This window comes from Ovis aries, chromosome 2 (genome assembly GCF_016772045.2).
Source record: "Ovis aries strain OAR_USU_Benz2616 breed Rambouillet chromosome 2, ARS-UI_Ramb_v3.0, whole genome shotgun sequence".
NCBI classification, from domain to species: Eukaryota; Metazoa; Chordata; class Mammalia; order Artiodactyla; family Bovidae; genus Ovis; species Ovis aries.
The window spans coordinates 211,729,314-211,747,545 of record NC_056055.1 but is presented as its reverse complement, the minus strand read 5'-3'; the positions used below and the strand labels follow the sequence as shown (position 1 = coordinate 211,747,545).

At 37.3% G+C, this 18,232-nt stretch overlaps 1 protein-coding gene across 11 annotated transcripts in view; it reads left to right on the top strand.

The window, feature by feature from the left end:
• Window positions 1-18,232, top strand: part of KANSL1L (KAT8 regulatory NSL complex subunit 1 like) — a 141,143-nt gene that overhangs the window by 100,027 nt on the left and 22,884 nt on the right. For all 11 annotated transcript variants that reach the window (XM_027965146.3, XM_027965148.3, XM_027965147.3 and 8 more), the window contains exons 7-8: window positions 11,739-11,904; window positions 14,474-14,581. In XM_027965146.3, coding sequence (XP_027820947.1) covers window positions 11,739-11,904; window positions 14,474-14,581 — 274 coding nt within the window. The remainder of the gene's footprint in view (window positions 1-11,738; window positions 11,905-14,473; window positions 14,582-18,232) is intronic.

The following is an 18,232-nucleotide window of genomic DNA, read 5'->3' as shown; positions in this document are numbered from 1 at the left end:
CAGTCCTGTGGCCACTGCTGAGTTTTCCAAATTTGCTGGCATATTGAGTACAGCACTTTGACAGCATCATCTTTCAGGATTTGAAACAGCTCAACTGGAATTCCATCACCTCCACTAGCTTTGTTCATAGTGATGCTTTCTAAGACCCATTTGACTTCACATTCCAAGATGTCTGGCTCTAGATGGGTGATCACACCATCGTGATTATCTGGGTTGTGAATATCTTTTTTGTACAGTTTGTCTGTGTATTCTTGCCACCGCTTATTAATATTTTCTGCTTCTGTTAGGTCCATACCATTTCTGTCCTTTATCGAGCCCATCTTTGCATAAAATATTCCCTTGGTATCTCTGATTTTCTTGAAGAGATCTCTAGTCTTTCCCATTCTGTTGTTTCTCTCTATTTCTTTGCATTGATCGATGAAGAAGGCTTTCTTATCTCTTCTTGCTATTCTTTGGAACTCTGCATTCAGATGCTTATATCTTTTCTTTTCTCCTTTGCTTTTCACCTCTCTTCTTTTCACAGCTATTTGTAAGGCCTCCCCAGACAGCCATTTTGCTTTTTTGCATTTCTTTTCCATGGCGATGGTCTTGATCCCTGTCTCCTGTACAATGTCAGGAACCTCATTCCATAGTTCATCAGGCACTCTGTCTATCAGATCTAGGCCCTTAAATCTATTTCTCACTTCCAATGTATAGTCATAAGGGATTTGATTTAGGTCACACCTGAATGGTCTAGCGGGTTTCCCTACTTTCTTCAATTTCAGTCTGCATTTGGCAATAAGGAGTTCATGATCTGAGCCACAGTCAGCTCCTGGTCTTGTCCTTGTTGACTGTATAGAGCTTCTCCATCTTTGGCTGCCAAGAATATAATCAGTCTGATTTCGGTGTTGACCATCTGGTGATGTCCATGTGTAGAGTCTTCTCTTGTGTTGTTGGAAGAGGGTGTTTGCTATGACCAATGTGTTCTCTTGGCAAAACTCTATTAGCCTTTGCTCTGCTTCATTCCATATTCCAAGGCCAAATTTGCCTGTTACTCCAGGTGTTTCTTGACTTCCTACTTTTGCATTCCAGTCCCCTGTAATGAAGAGGACATCTTTTTTGGGTGTTAGTTCTAAAAGGTCTTGTACGTCTTCATAAAACCGTTCAACTTCAGTTTCTTCAGCATTACTGGTTGGGGCATAGACTTGGATAACTGTGATATTGAATGGTTCACCTTGGAGATGAACAGAGATCATTCTGTCGTTTTGAGATTGCATCCAAGTACTGCATTTCAGACTCTTTTTGTTGACCATGAAGGGTACTCCATTTCTTCTGAGAGATTCCTGCCCGCAGTAGTAGATATAATGGTCAACTGAGTTAAATTCACCCATTCCAGTCCATTGTAGTTCGCTGATTCCTAGAATGTCGACATTCACCCTTGCCGTCTCTTGTTTGACCACTTCCAATTTGCCTTGATTCATGGACCTGACATTCCAGGTTCCTATGCAATATTGCTCTTTACAGCATCGGATCTTTCTTCTATTACCAGTCACATCCACAACTGGGTGTGGTCCACTGGAGAAGGGAATGGCAAGCCACTTCAGTATTCTTGCCTTGAGAACCCCATGAACAGTATGAAAAGGCAAAATGATAGGATACCAAAAGAGGAATTCCCCAGGTCATTAGGTACCCAATATGCTACTGGAGACAGGGATATTCAGAAGAAATACTGCTCAGACAGGGGGGAATGGAAGAATATAGCAGTTCTGAAATACAGTTACTGCATGTTGCAGTTTTGTTAATGTGGGCCTGTTCCTCTGGAAATGGTTCATTGTTAGCTGTTAGTTTTGCCCTAGCAACTCCTGGCTACATCCTTGAGTAACCTTTTCTTTTCCATAAAAAGAAGCACCTTTTAAAATATGTAGTGGTTTTCTCAGCATGCTTCCTCTCTGTAAAAGACTGAGGCCCAGAGGTCTTGTCATTTTGAGCTGCTTCTGTCCTAGTACAAGTTCAAGTCTAAAACTTTGTGGTATTCCTAGGTATCACATTAAAATAAACTCCATTATAGAAAAATCATATCTGTATACCTCTTCAACACACGCCCTTATTGGGTTTTGCACTTTGTGAGGCTGCTGTGGGATAATACCCTGAAGATGCTTAATGGCATTTTTTTGTGTAGCACAAGGCACACCTTTAAGATTCTTAACAGCCCTCTTGTCTACATGCGAGGATCTGTAAACATGTCTCAAACCTTTCTAAGGTCTTGGTTTTCCAGTCTCATCTCTGAGATCCTGACCTTGAAGCCACAGTTTTACTGGGAGCGCTCTGGATTTGATCTTTGTACTGATGTCATTTCTTACTGTGTGAAACTTTTGCTGTCTGGAGTGGCTGTAAATGAGAAAGTCTTATTTTTGAACCCATCAAGTCTTAGTTCTGTATTTTCTTTAAATTTTGCTTAAAAACTTAGCTCCTTTTCTACCTAAGCTCATTGCTCCGTCCACACTTAATGATAGGCAGTTAAGTGAACAATTGGCACTTAACTTAAATATTCTGCCTAGAAACCTCCTTAGCCAGATCTATGAATTCATTACATACCTTTTTATCCTCCACGTTTTTATAGGCAATTGTTACACTACTTGTTCTGTCAGAGCAACAAGATAAAAGAAATAGAGGTAAAAGGATTGGGGTAATTATTTAGAATCATCATTTGTAGAGGTTATGATCGCTTTGCTGGGCAAAATTCATAAAAAGCATAATTTAGTATGCATTTTTACTTGATTTTGTCCCTTTTGCAATACTAATCTCTAATAAGAATGTCAAATAATAATAGCTAATAGTTATTAAGCAATTATTATGTGACAGACACTATTTCAACTTATGAATACCTTATACATATTTATTCTTTCATGCCAGATTTTATATGAGAAAACTGAGGGGGAAAAAAAGAATTGGAAGATATAAAAATAAGTGAAAAAATATAATGGTTAGAGGAGATGATTCAGCATATGTGTTCACAGAGGGAAACACCTAGGATAGTTAGCTTCTGCAACCACTTTTGTCCTGGAGCTTTGACAGAAATTTTCAAATTTGGTGCAGTTGCTAGTAGATGATGGTATGAGGGATGCTGTTGGGCTCTTTTCTGAGATCTGAAACACATGGCCAGTTTTCACTTCAGAACATTTTGACCAATGTTTTCCTCAACAGTTCAGTTCAGTTCAGTTGCTCAGTTGTGTCCGACTCTTTGCGACCCCATGAACTGCAGCACTCCAGGCCTCCCTGTCCATCACTAACTCCCAGAGTTCACCCAGACTCATGTCCATTGAGTTGGTGATGCCATCCAGCCATCTCATCCTCTGTTGTCCCCTTCTCCTCCTGCCCCCAATCCCTCTCAAAATCAGGGTCTTTCCAGTGAGTCAGCTCTTCACATGAGGTGGTCAAAGTATTGGAGTTTCAGCTTTAGCATCATTCCTTCCAAAGAACACCCAGGACTGATCTCCTTTAGGGTGGAAAGGTTGGATCTCTGTGCAGTCCAAGGGACTCACAAGAGTCTTCTCCAACACCACAGTTCAAAAGCATCAAGTCTTCGGCCCTCAGCTTTCTCCACTGTCCAACTCTCATATCAATACATGACCACTGGAAAAATCATAGCCTTGACTAGACGGACATTTGTTGGCAAAGTAATCTCTCTGCTTTTTAATATGCTATCTAGGTTGTTCATAATTTTCCTTCCAAGGAGTAGGTGTCTTTTAATTTCATGGCTGCAATCACCATCTGCCATGATTTTGGAGCCCCCCAAAAAATAAAGTCTGACATTGTTTCCACTGTTTCCCATCTATTTCCCATGAAGTGATGGGACCGGATGCCATAATCTTCGTTTCCTGAATGTTGAGCTTTAAGCCAACTTTTTCACTCTCCACTTTCACTTTCATTGGGGCTTTTTAGTTCCTCTTCACTTTTTGCCACAAGGGTGGTGTCATCTGCGTATCTGAGGTTATTGATATTTCTCCCGGCAATCTTGATTCCAGCTTGTGCTTCTTCCAGCCCAGTATTTCTCATGATGTACCCTGCATAGCAGTTAAATAAGCAGGGTGACAATATACAGCCTTAGCGTACTCCTTTTTCTGTTTGGAACCAGTCTGTTGTTCCATGTCCAGTTCTAACTGTTGCTTCCTGACCTGCATACAGGTTTCTCAAGCGGCAGGTCAGGTGGTCTGGGATTCCCATCTCTTTCAGAATTTTCCACAGTTTCTTGTGATCCACACAGTCAAAGGCTTTGGCATGGTAAATAAAGCAGAAATGGATGTTTTTCTGGAACTCTCTTGCTTTTTCCATGATCCAGCGGATGTTGGCAAGTTGATCTCTGGTCCCTCTGCCTTTTCTAAAACAAGCTTGAACATCTGGAAGTTCACTGTTCACGTATCGCTGAAGCCTGGCTGGAGAATTTTGAGCATTAGTCTACTAGCGTGTGAGATGAGTGCAATTGTGCGGTAGTTTAAGCATTCCTTGACATTGCCTTTCTTTGGGATTGGAATGAAAACTGACCTTTTCCAGTCCTGTGGCCACTGCTGAGTTTTCCAAATTTTCTGGCATATTGAGTGCAGCACTTTGACAGCATCATCTTCCAGGATTTGAAATAGCTCAACTGGCATTCCATCACCTCCACTAGCTTTCTTCATAGTGATGCTTTCTAAGGCCCACTTGACTTCGCATTCCAGGATCTGGCTTTAGGTGAGTGATCACGCCATCGTGATTATCTTGGTCATGAAGGTCTCTTTTGTACAGTTTGTCTGTGTATTCTTGCCACCTCTTCTTAATATCTTCTGCTTCTGTTAGTCCATGCCATTTCTGTCCTTTTTTGAGCCCATCTTTGTATGCAGTGTTCCCTTGGTATCTCTAATTTTCTTGAAGAGATCTCTAGTCTTTCCCATTCTGTTCTTTTCCTCTATTTGTTTGCATTGATCGCTGAAGAAGGCTTTCTTATCTCTCCTTGCTATTCTTTGGAACTCTGCATTCAGATGCTTATATCTTTCCTTTTCTCCTTTACTTTTCGCCTCTCTTCTTTTCACAGCTATTTGTAAGGCCTCCCCAGACAGCCTTTTTGCTTTTTTGCATTTCTTTTCCATGGCGATGGTCTTGATCCCTGTCTCCTGTACAATGTCATGAACCTCCGTCCATAGTTCATCAGACACACTATCATATCTAGTCCATTAAATCTATTTCTCACTTCTACTGTATAATCATAAGGGATTTGATTTAGGTGATACCTGAATGGTCTAGCGGTTTTCCCTACTTTCTTCAATTTCAGTCTGCATTTGGCAATAAGGAGTTCATGATCTGAGCCACAGTCAGCTCCTGGTCTTGTTTTTGCTGACTATATAGAGCTTCTCCATCTTTGGCTGCCAAGAATATAATCAATCTGATTTCGGTGTTGACCATCTGGTGATGTCCATGTGTAGAGTCTTCTCCTGTGTTGTTGGAAGAGGGTGTTCGCTATGACCAATGTGTTCTCTTGGCAAAACTCTATTAGCCTTTGCCCTGCTTCATTCCATATTCCAAGGCCAAATTTGCCTGTTACCTCAGGTGTTTCTTGACTTCCTACTTTTGCATTCCAGTCCCCTGTAATGAAGAGGACATCTTTTTGGGTGTTAGTTCTAAAAGGTCTTGTAGGTCTTCATAGAACTGTTCAACCTCAGCTTCTTCAGGGTTACTGGTTGGGGCATAGACTTGGATAACTGTGATATTGAATGGTTCGCCTTGGAGACGAACAGAGATCATTCTGTCGTTTTTGAGATTGCATCCAAGTACTGCATTTCAGACTCTTTTGTTGACCATGAAGGCTACTCCATTTCTTCTAAGGGATTCCTGCCCACAGTAGTAGATACAGTGGTCATCTGAGTTAAATTCACCCATTCCAGTCCATTTTAATTTGCTGATCCTAGAATGTCGACGTTCACTCTTGCATATATATGGAGCATATATTATGCTTACGTTTTCCTCATAACACTGGCTAAATACTCGAGCTGCAGAGAACAGTAGGCTTAAAAAAAATAATCTGTGACAAAACCCCTTCAAAGAAAGGTGGCAGTCTCAGTGTACTCTGAAGATTTTTTTCTTAAGGTCTGAAGGATTTTGGAAAAGTCTGTAAAATATAGCAAACACTTAACTGAAAATCTTGAAGGGCCAAGAATAAATTAAGTATAGAAAGTCATATGAGGGCAGCAACCCATACTTAACTGAGCACACTCCCCAAGTAAGATTAAAGGAGAGAAACCTGCAATTTATCTGCTTAGCAGTTGAGAAGGAAAATCCTCTATGGAGAAAATGACGTCATTTGGAGCCTTTATGATTTTTAAAAATATACCATCTGTCATTCAATCAAAAATTACTAGGCATCCCAAAAGATAGGACCAGATGACTAGCCTTCAAGAGAGAAAAAGACAGATTACTAAGATATAGTTAGTAATGGAGCATATATTATGCTTATCTGTTAAGAGCATGCTGTGCTGTACTTAATCACTCAGTCGTGTCTGACTTTTTGTGACCCCATGGACTCTAGCCCTCCAGTCTCCGTCCATGGCATTCTCCAGGCATGAACACTAGAGTGGGTTGTCATGCCCTTCTCCAGAGGATCTTCCTAACCCAGGGGTCAAACCCAGGTCTCCCATATTGCAAATGGATTCTTTACCAGCTGAGTCACCAGGGAAGCCCAAAAGTGGGTAGCCTATGCCCTCTTCAGGGTATCTTCCTGTCCCTGGAATTGAACCGGGGTCTCCTGCATTTCAGGTGGATTCTTTACCAGCTGAGCTACCAGGGAAGCCGTAATGGAGTATAAAGTGAAAGTGACTGAAGTGAACTCGCTCAGTCTTGTCCAACTCTTTGTGATCCCATGGATTACAGCCTAAGAGGCTCCTCTGTCCATGGGATTTTCCAGGCGAGAATACTGGAGTGGGTTGCCATTTCCTTCTCCAGGAGATCTTCCCGACCTGGGGATCAAACCCGGGTCTCTTGCACTGTGGGCAGATGCTTTACCGTCTGAGCCACCAGGGGAGTATAAGATATAGTTAACGAACCAAAAGACTTATTAAGATAAAATACTCAAACAGAAGCACAGAGATAAAAATAGAAAAAAAACATACACAAACAGAATTAGAGAACTGTGAATTAGTGAAAAAAATTAGCCATATATGTTATTGGACTCTAGAAGAAAGGAAAGAAAATAGGGGGGAAGTAACATTTGAACAAATAATAGTATTTCTGAAACTAAAGCAGGACATCGACTGATGGATACAAATTCTCTGAAACTCAAAAATAACAAACACATAGAAATTATATCAAGACATAGGAGGCCTGCTAAAAAGTGAGGACACAGAAAAATATTATAAGTAGTCAGGGTAAAAAAGATACACTGCCTTCAAATGAGGTCATCAATAAGACCTAACTACTAGGTAGAAGGAGCTTCCCAGGGGGCACTAGTGGTAAAGAACCTGTCTGCCAGTGCAGGAGCTATAGGAGATGCAGGTTCCATCCCTGGGTTGGGCAGATCCCCTGGAGGAGGAAATGGCAAGCCACTCCAGTATTCTTGCCTGGAGAATCCCATGATCACAGGAGCCTGGAGGTGACGGTCCATAGGTTGCAGAGTCTGACATGACTGAAGTGACTTAGCATGCCTGCACACTGAGTAGAAATAATGGAAACCAGATGAAAAGGTGAATATTCTTTAAAGTGCTGAAAGGAAAAAAAGTCAATCTGGTATTCTATATCCATAAAAATATCCTTAAAAATGATGATATACAAAAGTTTCAAATAAGTAAAAATGGAGGGAATTTGTTGACAGCAAATCTGCACTAATAATAATGACAACAGGAGAAGGAGCACGATCCTGTATGGAGACAGGACTGTAGGAAGAAGTAAGGAACCACGGAGAGAATAAGTATATGGGTGATGTGAATGCTAACAGTAAAAATAATGGTGGTATAGTGTAGTGTTTTAATATATATGGAATTGAAATGCATTACAACAGTAACAAAGAGGAGAGTGAATGGAGTTTAAAAGTGTTCTAATGTTCCACTGTTTTCAGGGAAGTGGTAAAAAGAATAATTTGTTTTATACTCTAAAAGCCATAAGTTACATATGCATTGTCATCTCTAGGAAAACCACTAAAGGAAAAGAGAAGAATGTATAAGTTTAAGTTAATTGAGGGGAAAAACATGACAAAATATTTTATCAATCCTAATAAACCAGAATCAGTGAAACATAAGAACAAACATACATATGCAAAAATTGTCATATGCAATATAGAAAAGAAATCCAGCTTCTGGTTCTTTGCAAAGAAATTGTTAAATCTCTAGCAAGAGTCCTCAAGAAAAATGGAAAGTTGCTTTGACATTTATAAATTTGTTAATGTAGTAACCCACATTAAGACAAGTTAAGTCGTCATTTCAATAGGTTCATAAAAAGTATATGATTAAGTTCAACATTAACATAGTTTTAAAAAATACTTTGGCAGAGAAGGCATACATCCTGATAAAGAGTATACAGAAAAAAAATCTGCAATCATTCTTAATCCTTGTAATTTTTAATTATGAAAAATTTTTAGAAGCATTTACTGTATAATAAGGGACAAAACAATATGTCTTTAGGCCATTTCTATTTATTATTGAACTGGTGAGCCTATCTAGCATGTTAGGAACCTTATAAATAAAAATAGTTAAAGGTTTTAGAACTGAATGAAAGAATCTAAACTGTTGTGACTCATAGATAATATGTTTGGTTAATGGAAAAACCTACCTAGGAACCAGGCTCCTCCTGACTTTTTGTTTGATCTTTTGAGCATTACCCTTACTCACAAGATTGAGGGGCAGGGGGCAGGACAGGGATCACCATCACAGGTAGAAGAATGGAGTGCTAAATTACCTTCTAAAGCGAAGTTTCTAAAGGTTGCACAGATGACTACTCTTCATGGTGTTCTGACTAGAATTTAGTAATTTGTAGATGCAAGGACACTTGAGAAATGTGCCCAACTGAAAATCAGGAGTTTTAGAACAGGGAGGAAGACAACACAGATATTGGGAGGAAAGTAGCAGTCTTCACCACAGGCTCATGGAGGCGGGACAAGAAGAAAAGTCATCAAAGATATTGGCATTGTTCTGTTTCTAAAAGTAGTGGTGTGTATAGGTGCTTTTTAAACATTATTTTATACCTCACTTATAAATCATGTACTTTTTTGTATATATGAAATGGTTCATTACTAAAATTAAAACATGTAGTGGGTAGTTTTCAGGCTTTACTTTGCTTGAATCTTATGCAGCATATGGTATTGTTGATCACTCCCTCTAGACATTTGAATTTTTATTGGCAAGAATCTCCAGGTTTTTCTCTTATTTCTCCATCCATTCCTTTTCAGCCTCCTGGGCTTCACTTTCTCTGCAGGGGAAAAAAAGCCTTTTCCTAGATGCCCCTCACTTGTCTCCATAATTATTTAGGATAGTTTCAAATTGGCTAATGGGTTTCCTGGATTTGGAAAAATAGCGAGAGAAAACTAATTACATGGTAAATATTCAGATTTTATCACCTTTTATTTATAACGTTCTAGCCGTACATGGAAAAAAGAGGTTAGCACATTTTTTTCTTTGTACTTTTAAATAATTGTTCCTTATATCTTTTTTACATCATAAAAGAACAAATAATTCTAGAGTGAGTCACAAGTACCAATGCATCTTGTAAAGGTAAGAAATTGCAATTGTTCCCATAGATATATAGCATCATTAGAATAAATTTTGGAAATAACTCACAGCTTTATTATCATGTCCCACGTGTTATATTTTCTTACAAAATCATCAATTTGCTTGACCACCCAGAATAATGACTGCATTTCCTAGACTTCTTGCAGCTGGGTATGATTAGCAGACCTAAGTCTTGGCCAATGCAATATAAACAAATATAAATTTATTACATGATAAATTTTAGCATATATTAACAGGAACTGTTTTTCCCCCAGTGGAATAGTCTCAGGGACACATGTATTTGAAAATTCTATTCACTTAAGTTTTTTTAAGAGCAAATGAGATAAAATGCATTTGGTCAGCACTCAAGCTTCAACCATATGTTAGGGATTGTGTCAGGTTCCAGGAATACAGGATTGAACAAATTATAGTCCCAACCTTCAAGGAGCTCACAGTCCAAAGGAAATCTAGTTAAATGCTATGGCAGGCATGGCTATGCCTCTCTCTGTCAAAACACAGAGAAAACATGCCAGTTAGCCAGGAAACTCAAACTCTAGAAAGTTGACAAACTTAATGTAAGTTTACAAAGTAAATTTTTAATAGCATCTAAAATTCTGTTATTATGAGCATTTTAAATATCATTTCATAAAAAAAAGAGTCCTAATGATACTGTAGTAGGTGGAGGTAAGAGGTAACAGAAGGAATGCAAGTAAACTCATATTAATTTTTAAAATATTTTTTCTGTTTTATAGATTTTTTCATTGGTTATATCCTTATTTGCCCTGTTAGTCACTCAGTCATGTCCAATTCTTTGTGACCCCATGGACTGTAGGCTGCCAGGCTCCTCTGTCCATGGGATTCTCCAGGCAAGAATACCGGAGTGGGTTGCCATTCCCTTCTCCAGGGGATCTTCCCGATCCAGGGATTGAACCTGGGTCTCCCACATTGCAGACTGATTCTTTATCATCTGAGCCACCAGAGAAGCCCAGTTAGTTATAACCAGAAAAAAATAATTTAAGAACCCAACATTTAAACATTATATGTTTTTAATGTAGCAGCGTAACTTTTTTTATTTAGCAACATGGTTTTCATGAGATTTCTGGAATTTTAACTTTACCTTAAACTCAGACTCATGTAACATATTGCATATTTTATACATCTTTTTTTATTGAAGGATAATTGCTTTATAGAATTTTGTTGTTTTCTGTCAAACCTCAACATTAATCAGCCATAGGTATACATATATCCCCTCCCTTTTGAACCTCCCTCCCATTCCCTTCCCATCCCACCCCTCTAGGTTGATATAGTGCCCCTGTTTGAGTTTCCTGAGCCATACAGCAAATTCCCGTTGGCTGTCTATTTTATATATAGTAATGTAAGTAATGTTTTATTTTAAATTCAGTTTTATTTAATGTGAGTATATGATATTCTTCATAGTGTTTCACTGTTGTTCCAGTGTAGATATTGCCTGGCATTATAATTCAAAGCAGACTCTAGTTTCACTCATTGGTTATAACAGGTTAGAAGGAGGAAAATAGTACAGTTGACCCTGGAACAAGGTGGGGTTAGAGGCATCAACCCTCACACAGCAAAAAAAAAAAGGTCTAAGGTAATGTGTAACTTTATAGTCAGTTGGCCTTCCTCCCTGTCTTGTGGTTCAGCATCCAAGGATTGAGCCAACCATGGCTCACACAGTACTATAGTACCTATTAAGTGGGAAAAAACCCCGCATATAAATGGACCTGCATCGTTCAAGCCTGTGCTCAAGGGTCCGCTGTAAGCACAACTTTTCCTAGCATGGTACCTGCTCAGTGTTGCATTTCTCACTAATCTGAAGTGTAATCATTTTCTTTTGACCTAAAGTTGTTCAAACTCATTTCTCTTTTTCATAAAGTGCTCTCCCCAAGGTAATTCAGTAATCCAGGACTTCTTGCTGATGTCATTCACACACTGTACTATAACTGTTATATTCTCTCTGAATCAGTTTTCCAAAAAAAAAATGAAGTCTTTAAATTATTATTCTTTTTTTCCTTACAGACTTTGCCTTCAAAAGAAACAAGGTTTTTAAACACCACACAGATGCCTTGCCTGCAGTCAGCTTCAATTTGGAGTAGCTGTGAACACAATTCAAAGTCTCAAATGTTAACAGAACATGTATCAGAGTTAGATTCTTCTTTCCATTCTGTTCTATCATTGCCATCAGGTAAACCTCCTTATAAATTAATTAATGAATTAATGTTCTGTCTTTGCAAGTTGATTTTTTAATTCCTTGGAAACCATTTTGACTAACTTTGCAAAGTACTTAGCTTTTGATCTCCCTTTGAGTGTTAAATTTTTATCATTTTATTGACAATATGGCTATGCTATTGAAATGTTTCTCAATAAGTCAGGGTTCTTTTCCTAATGTGTTTTTTTTTTTTTTTTCTTTTTTGGCATGGAGTTTTCCCGCCATATAGTATTCCCCCATCTATAATCAGCATTGAATTTCAGAGAAGAAAATTGTCCATCTTTAGACGTACTCAACTTTTGAACCTCAGAAATACCAGTAATCTACAACGGAGCGGATGAGGCATTACATCCCTATGTCCCTGACACGGCTTTAAGTTTCTCTGCAGTTCCTGTTTTCTGTTTTCTGTTTCCAGTCTTATGTACATTGAAACTGAAGTAAATGTTTAGGGTAAAAAAAGAAAACATTCTTCACACTGGTTATCTCAAGTTCATTTCTTTATGGGAAGATATCTCAAATAAGCTTTTGTTTCCTTTTCAGCTTTTGGTTCTAATCATCCAGGGACTGCTCCTCTTTGTAAAGCACCATTTCTTGTACCTATTCCTGCCCTGAATCTTAGTTTGGTTTTTACCAGTATTACAGTGGTTTCTTAGCTATACCATACATTGAAGTAAGCTCCTTGTAGTAGCTGTTCTACTGTATCTTTGAGGAAACCTTAAAGAAAGAAAAAATAATATTTATGACAATAATAACACAGCCAACATTTGATCTTAGAATACAATGGATCCTATAAGCACATTACATTTTCCTCTAATTCTTGCAACCCTATGAGAGTGATTTTTGTCGTCTTTATCTTACATATAAGAACATTGAGGCTTAGAGATGTTAAATTACTCATCCAAGAGTACACAGCTAGTAAATGATGGAGACAGGATTTGACCTGAAGTTGTCTTTCTCCAGAGCCATACTCCTAGCCATACTCTTTACTTCCTGTTTTTTTATTAGTAAATTCGTTTCTGATTAAAAAACCTGAGATCTGGCATAAGTATCTTTCATCCTACTAATGTTACATCTAATAAAGTAAGATTAGCTTCCTTACCTACTAGTTAGGGTTATCTATTTCTTCTTGTGTTCATTTAATAAAAGTCTGAATACCTGCTGTATACTAGGTATAATAGGAAAATGAATACAAATAAATCCCTCAAGGTACTTGCATTCCAATTCGACAACTGAAATATAAACTATTAAGTGGAATACAGTGTTACGAAATTTTAATAAAAGCTCACAGGGTACAGGGTGGGTTCTAAGGAAGGTATATGAGTAGAACAAGCACCTTCCCTACTTATGTCAGGTTTTCAGCAACTAAAGAACAGTGGTAGAATAGGTGATACTCTATATAAATAGATACACCTATATAACTAGGTGATATTTCTTTGGAGAAACTTGTTTTGGTAATTGGAAATATCAGAATCCTGTAATGCTTAGGCAGTATATTTAATTTCTATTCTTATTTTCATTTTGTTATATAGTTTTCTTATGGTCTTTGTATAGTGATAGCACTGAAAGCTATCTTACCTCTGCCCCATGGGGAAGTTTCCAAGATGATACTTAAAACCCATTTTTGTATGCATATTTTTCCACACTTGAGTATGGATCTGCTATTAAAATACATTATTTTGATGGAAAGCTACGTCTTTGTTTAAAATTGAGACTTTTTCTGGATCTATGTTAATTTATGCATTCATAATTAGTTCTTAAAAATATCTTCAGTAGCAAAACTTTGAATAAATCAACCACTTTATAGAATATTTCTTTATATTTCTTAGGAAAGATTTTAGGTATCTCTATTGAATGCTTTTTAAGATGATTGTTTTTGCATTCTTGATTGAAGAAAATACACTTTAGTTAATAAATGTGAAGCACATCTATTTTATTTACTTAGCTTCTCTTTTGGTTGTGAGAGTATGGAATATAAACATAGTGAATTGAACTACTCTCCTAAGTCTCTGCTTAAAAGAAGAGAATTAGTTTGTCAGTATGTTTTGATTTTTTGTAAAAGTAGATTTAATTTTGTGATTCATAATAGTAGTAAACTAAGGGAATGTGAAATGACACTTTCATAAAAGGTTGCATCTGAATTATAGTCTTTTTCCTTCAAGTAACTAAACTTGTATAATTATGTCTTTTGGAAACTTCATTATTTCAAATGCAGAGTTTGTAGGGGTGGGAGGAACGGACTTAGGTTTGACTGTATATTTTATTAAAGACCTTTTGGGAGCATGTGTTTCATCTGCAAGTAGTATTTAATGTTTATAATTTTGTTCACCTTATGTACTATTTTAGTTTACAAAATTGTTCATAACTAGTGTTTATTTATTATGCATAATCAGTAATTTCCAAAATATTGCTTACACTTGGAAATAATATTTTGTCACTTGTAATAGTTGTGATATTTCAAGCTTTCGCTTATTTTTCTAAATCTTAATATGGGACAGTATAAAGAGTGATTTCACTGAAAATATTTTTGTTTGCTTTATTTTTCTAGATGTGCCTCTTCATTTTCACTTTGAAACACTGTTAAAAAAAACTGAAATAAAAGGAGATCTTACTGAAAATAAATATTTAGGAGACTGTATCATATCTCCATCACCTGGTATGTTACTTATAAATCTTGTACTTTATATACTTTTTACATCTTTATTTACTTATTACTTTTGCTAAGGACATAAAATTTAACAAAGGAATGAATGTAAATCCTTAATTTTTAATATTCACTTTTCACACATCACACACAAATAGAAAATACACAGCAGTAATCCTAATAGGAAATGTGTAATACTTATTGAATATAGAATGAGAATTATGAAATGTTATTGATAAATATAAAAGGAAATTTAAATAAACATGGGAAAACAGCACTACAGAACTACTGGATGGTAAGAATAATTAGCATATCAGTTCTTCCTATTGGTTTATGTTTGGTGCAGTGTAACTTGAAGTTCTAAAAGAATTTGGTTAATTTAAAATAATTATAAAGCCCATTGAAAGAATTAATGGGAAAATGTAAAAGGAATTGCTGGAAAAAATATTGAGAGAATCTAGCCCAACCACATATAAAAACATTACAGAAAGCTATAAACATTAGAATAGCTTCCATTTTGCTTACATTTCGCAAAGTAGATTCATGAAGCAGACTACATAGCTTATTCTTTATTATTTAAAGGAAGAATTGTAAATCTGAAAGTGGAGAACTATTCAATAAATAGTATTGTTAGTCATTTTGGGGAATATGTTTATATACTCATATCATGTATCAGTTTCTAAGAATTTTAAATAAAACACTAAAGACGCAAAATAAAACTTGAAAAATTAATGAAACTCTAAATTGGGGATGGGGACATTGTGCTTGGAAGCAGGCAAAAAAAGAAAGAAAATACATCTGTGTATTTCTCAACATCAAAATGTTACACAAAACATTTCCAGATGAAATCATCATCTCCCTCAAAAACTCAGCAATCAACTGAATGTGAATACCTGTTAGAAGTGGAGTTTTGGAACGTAACAGATCTTTAAATAAACTTAAAAAACAAGTAGCCTTTATAAATACCAAAATAACCCATTAGAATTTGTAAAACAATAAATTATCCTAGACATATTGACAATGAAAATACAAAATATCTAGGATTAAACTTAACAAGAAATTACATGAAGGAAACTTGAAAAGTTTACTGAGGAACAGAAGAGTATATGTGCTTGTACGGAGAGAAATACTCTGTTCCTGTCAAAAGAAAAGTTGTAACTATAGGTGTCATTTTTCCTCAAATGAACTTATAATGTAAGTCTAATCAGAATCCCAGAGGTATTCTTCTTAAAGTAAATGTTGACTATCCAATAAAACTTTTAAAAGTTCTATAAGGTGTCAGTACATAAAGGTCAGAAATGGTGATGGAATTCCAGTTGAGCTATTTCAAATCCTAAAGGATGATGCTGTGAAAGTGCTGCACTCAAAATGCCAGCAAATTTGGAAAACTCAGCAGTGGCCACAGGACTGGAAAAGGTCAGTGTTCATTTCAATGCCAAAGAAAGGCAATGCCAAAGAATGCTCAAACTACAGCACAATTGCACTCATCTCACACACAAGTGAAGTAATGCTCAAAATTCTCCAGCCAGGCTTGAGCAATATGTGAACTGTGAACTTCCAGATGTTTAAGGTGGATATAGAAAAGGCAGAGGAACCGGAGATCAAATTGCCAACATCTGTTGGATCATCAAAAAAGAAGAGAATTTCAGAAAAACACCTATTTCTGCTTTATTGACTATGCCAAAGCCTTTGACTGTGTGGATCACAATAAACTGTGGAAAATTCTGAAAGAGATGGGAATCCCAGACCACCTGACCTGCCTCCTGAGAAACCTGTATGCCAGTCAGGAAGCAACAGTTAGAAGTGGACATGGAACAACAGACTGGTTCCAAATCAGGAAAGGAGTATGTCAAGGCTGTATATTGTCATCCTGCTTATTTAACTTATATGCAGAGTAAGTACATCATGAGAAACACTGGGCTGGATGAAACACAAGCTGGAATCAAGATTTCTGGGAGAAATGTCAATAACCTCAGACATGCAGATGACACCACCCTTAGAACAGAAAGCAAACAAGAACTAAAGAGCCTCTTGATGAAAGTGAAAGAAGAGAGTGAACAAGTTGGCTTAAAGCTCAACATTCAGAACACTAAGATCATGGCATCTGGTCCCATCACTTCATGGAAAATAGATGGAGAAACAGTGACAGACTTTATTTTGGGGGGCTCCAAAATCACTGCAGATGGTGACTGCAGCCATGAAATTAAAAGACACTTGATCCTTGGAAGAAAAGTTATGACCAATCTAGACAGCATATTAAAAAGCAAAGACATTACCTTGCCAACAAAGGTCCATGTAGTCAAAGCTATGGTTTTTCCAGTGGTCATGTATGGATGTGAGAGTTGGACTATAAAGAAAGCTGAGTGCTGAAGAATTGATGCTTTTGAACTGTGGTGTTGGAGAAGACTCTTGAGAGTCCCTTGGACTGCAAGGAGATCCAACCAGTCCATCCTGAAGATCAGTCCTGGATGTTCATTGGAAGGATTGATGGCTGAAGCTGAGACTCCAGTACTTTGGCCACCTGATTAGAACTGACTTATTTGAAAAGACTCTGATGCTGCAAAAGATTGAAGGCAGGAGGAGAAGGGCATGACAGAGGATGAGATGGTTGGATGGCATCACCAACTCGATTGACATGAATTTGAGCAAGCTCCAGGAGTTGATGATGGATAGGGAAGCCTAGCGTGCTGCAGTCCACGGGGTTGCAAAGAGTCGGACATGACTGAGTTACTGAACTGAACTGATAAGGTATCAGATATGAGCCGAATATAAAGGTATAATCATTAAAACATTGTGATGCTGTTAGAAGCCAAGGGAACTAAATAAAAAGCCCAGAAATAAGCCCAAGGATTTATTATATGAGTGATATTTCCTATTAGTGTGGAAATGATAGCCTAACTAATAAATAATAGTAAACGATTCTTATGAAGCATTCCTTATACACTAGTACAGTATTAAAGGGCTTTATCTGCACAACCCTGTAAGTTTTCAGTACACACAGGCAAAGTTGTGTCTGAGTTTTTTGGCTCCATGGACTGTATCAGGCTCCTCTGTCCAACGAATTCTTCAGACAAGAATACTGGAGTGGGTGACCATTCCCTTCTCCAGGGGATCTTCCCAATGCAGGGATTGAACCCAGGTCTCCTGCACTGCAGGCAGATTCTTTACCATCTGAGCCACCAGGGAAGCCCTTTCACACACAGGCAAAGGAGCCACAGTGGGCTGCTGAAACCTTTAGTCATTTTCCCACTCCTTTAATGCAAGACATAAAGAAGTTTCCTATCTTAACATCTCTTTTCTGTTGAAAAAAATCTTATTTAACAGTTTTTGATGGAAAAAAAAATCTATCATTCTGTCTTAAGATGATTATTCAAGCTGGTGGCCTTCCCATTAAGTATGAAAGTGATTTGTTTAGAAAAAAGAAGTTAAGGTGGCTATGAGCTCAAATGTCCTATATACATTTGTTTAGCTCTGTTAAAGCATTTTTTAAACTGTTCCGCATAATATGTCAGGCTATAGGCTATTTTCTACTTGACTAATTTTTCCCAAATCACGGTTAAAATGTAGTAGATGCAGGATTCAAATCCAAGTAGTCTTGCTCAGAGACCACGTTTAAAATGACTTTTTTTCTGTAATCATAGGTATTAAGGAATGACTTTTTGG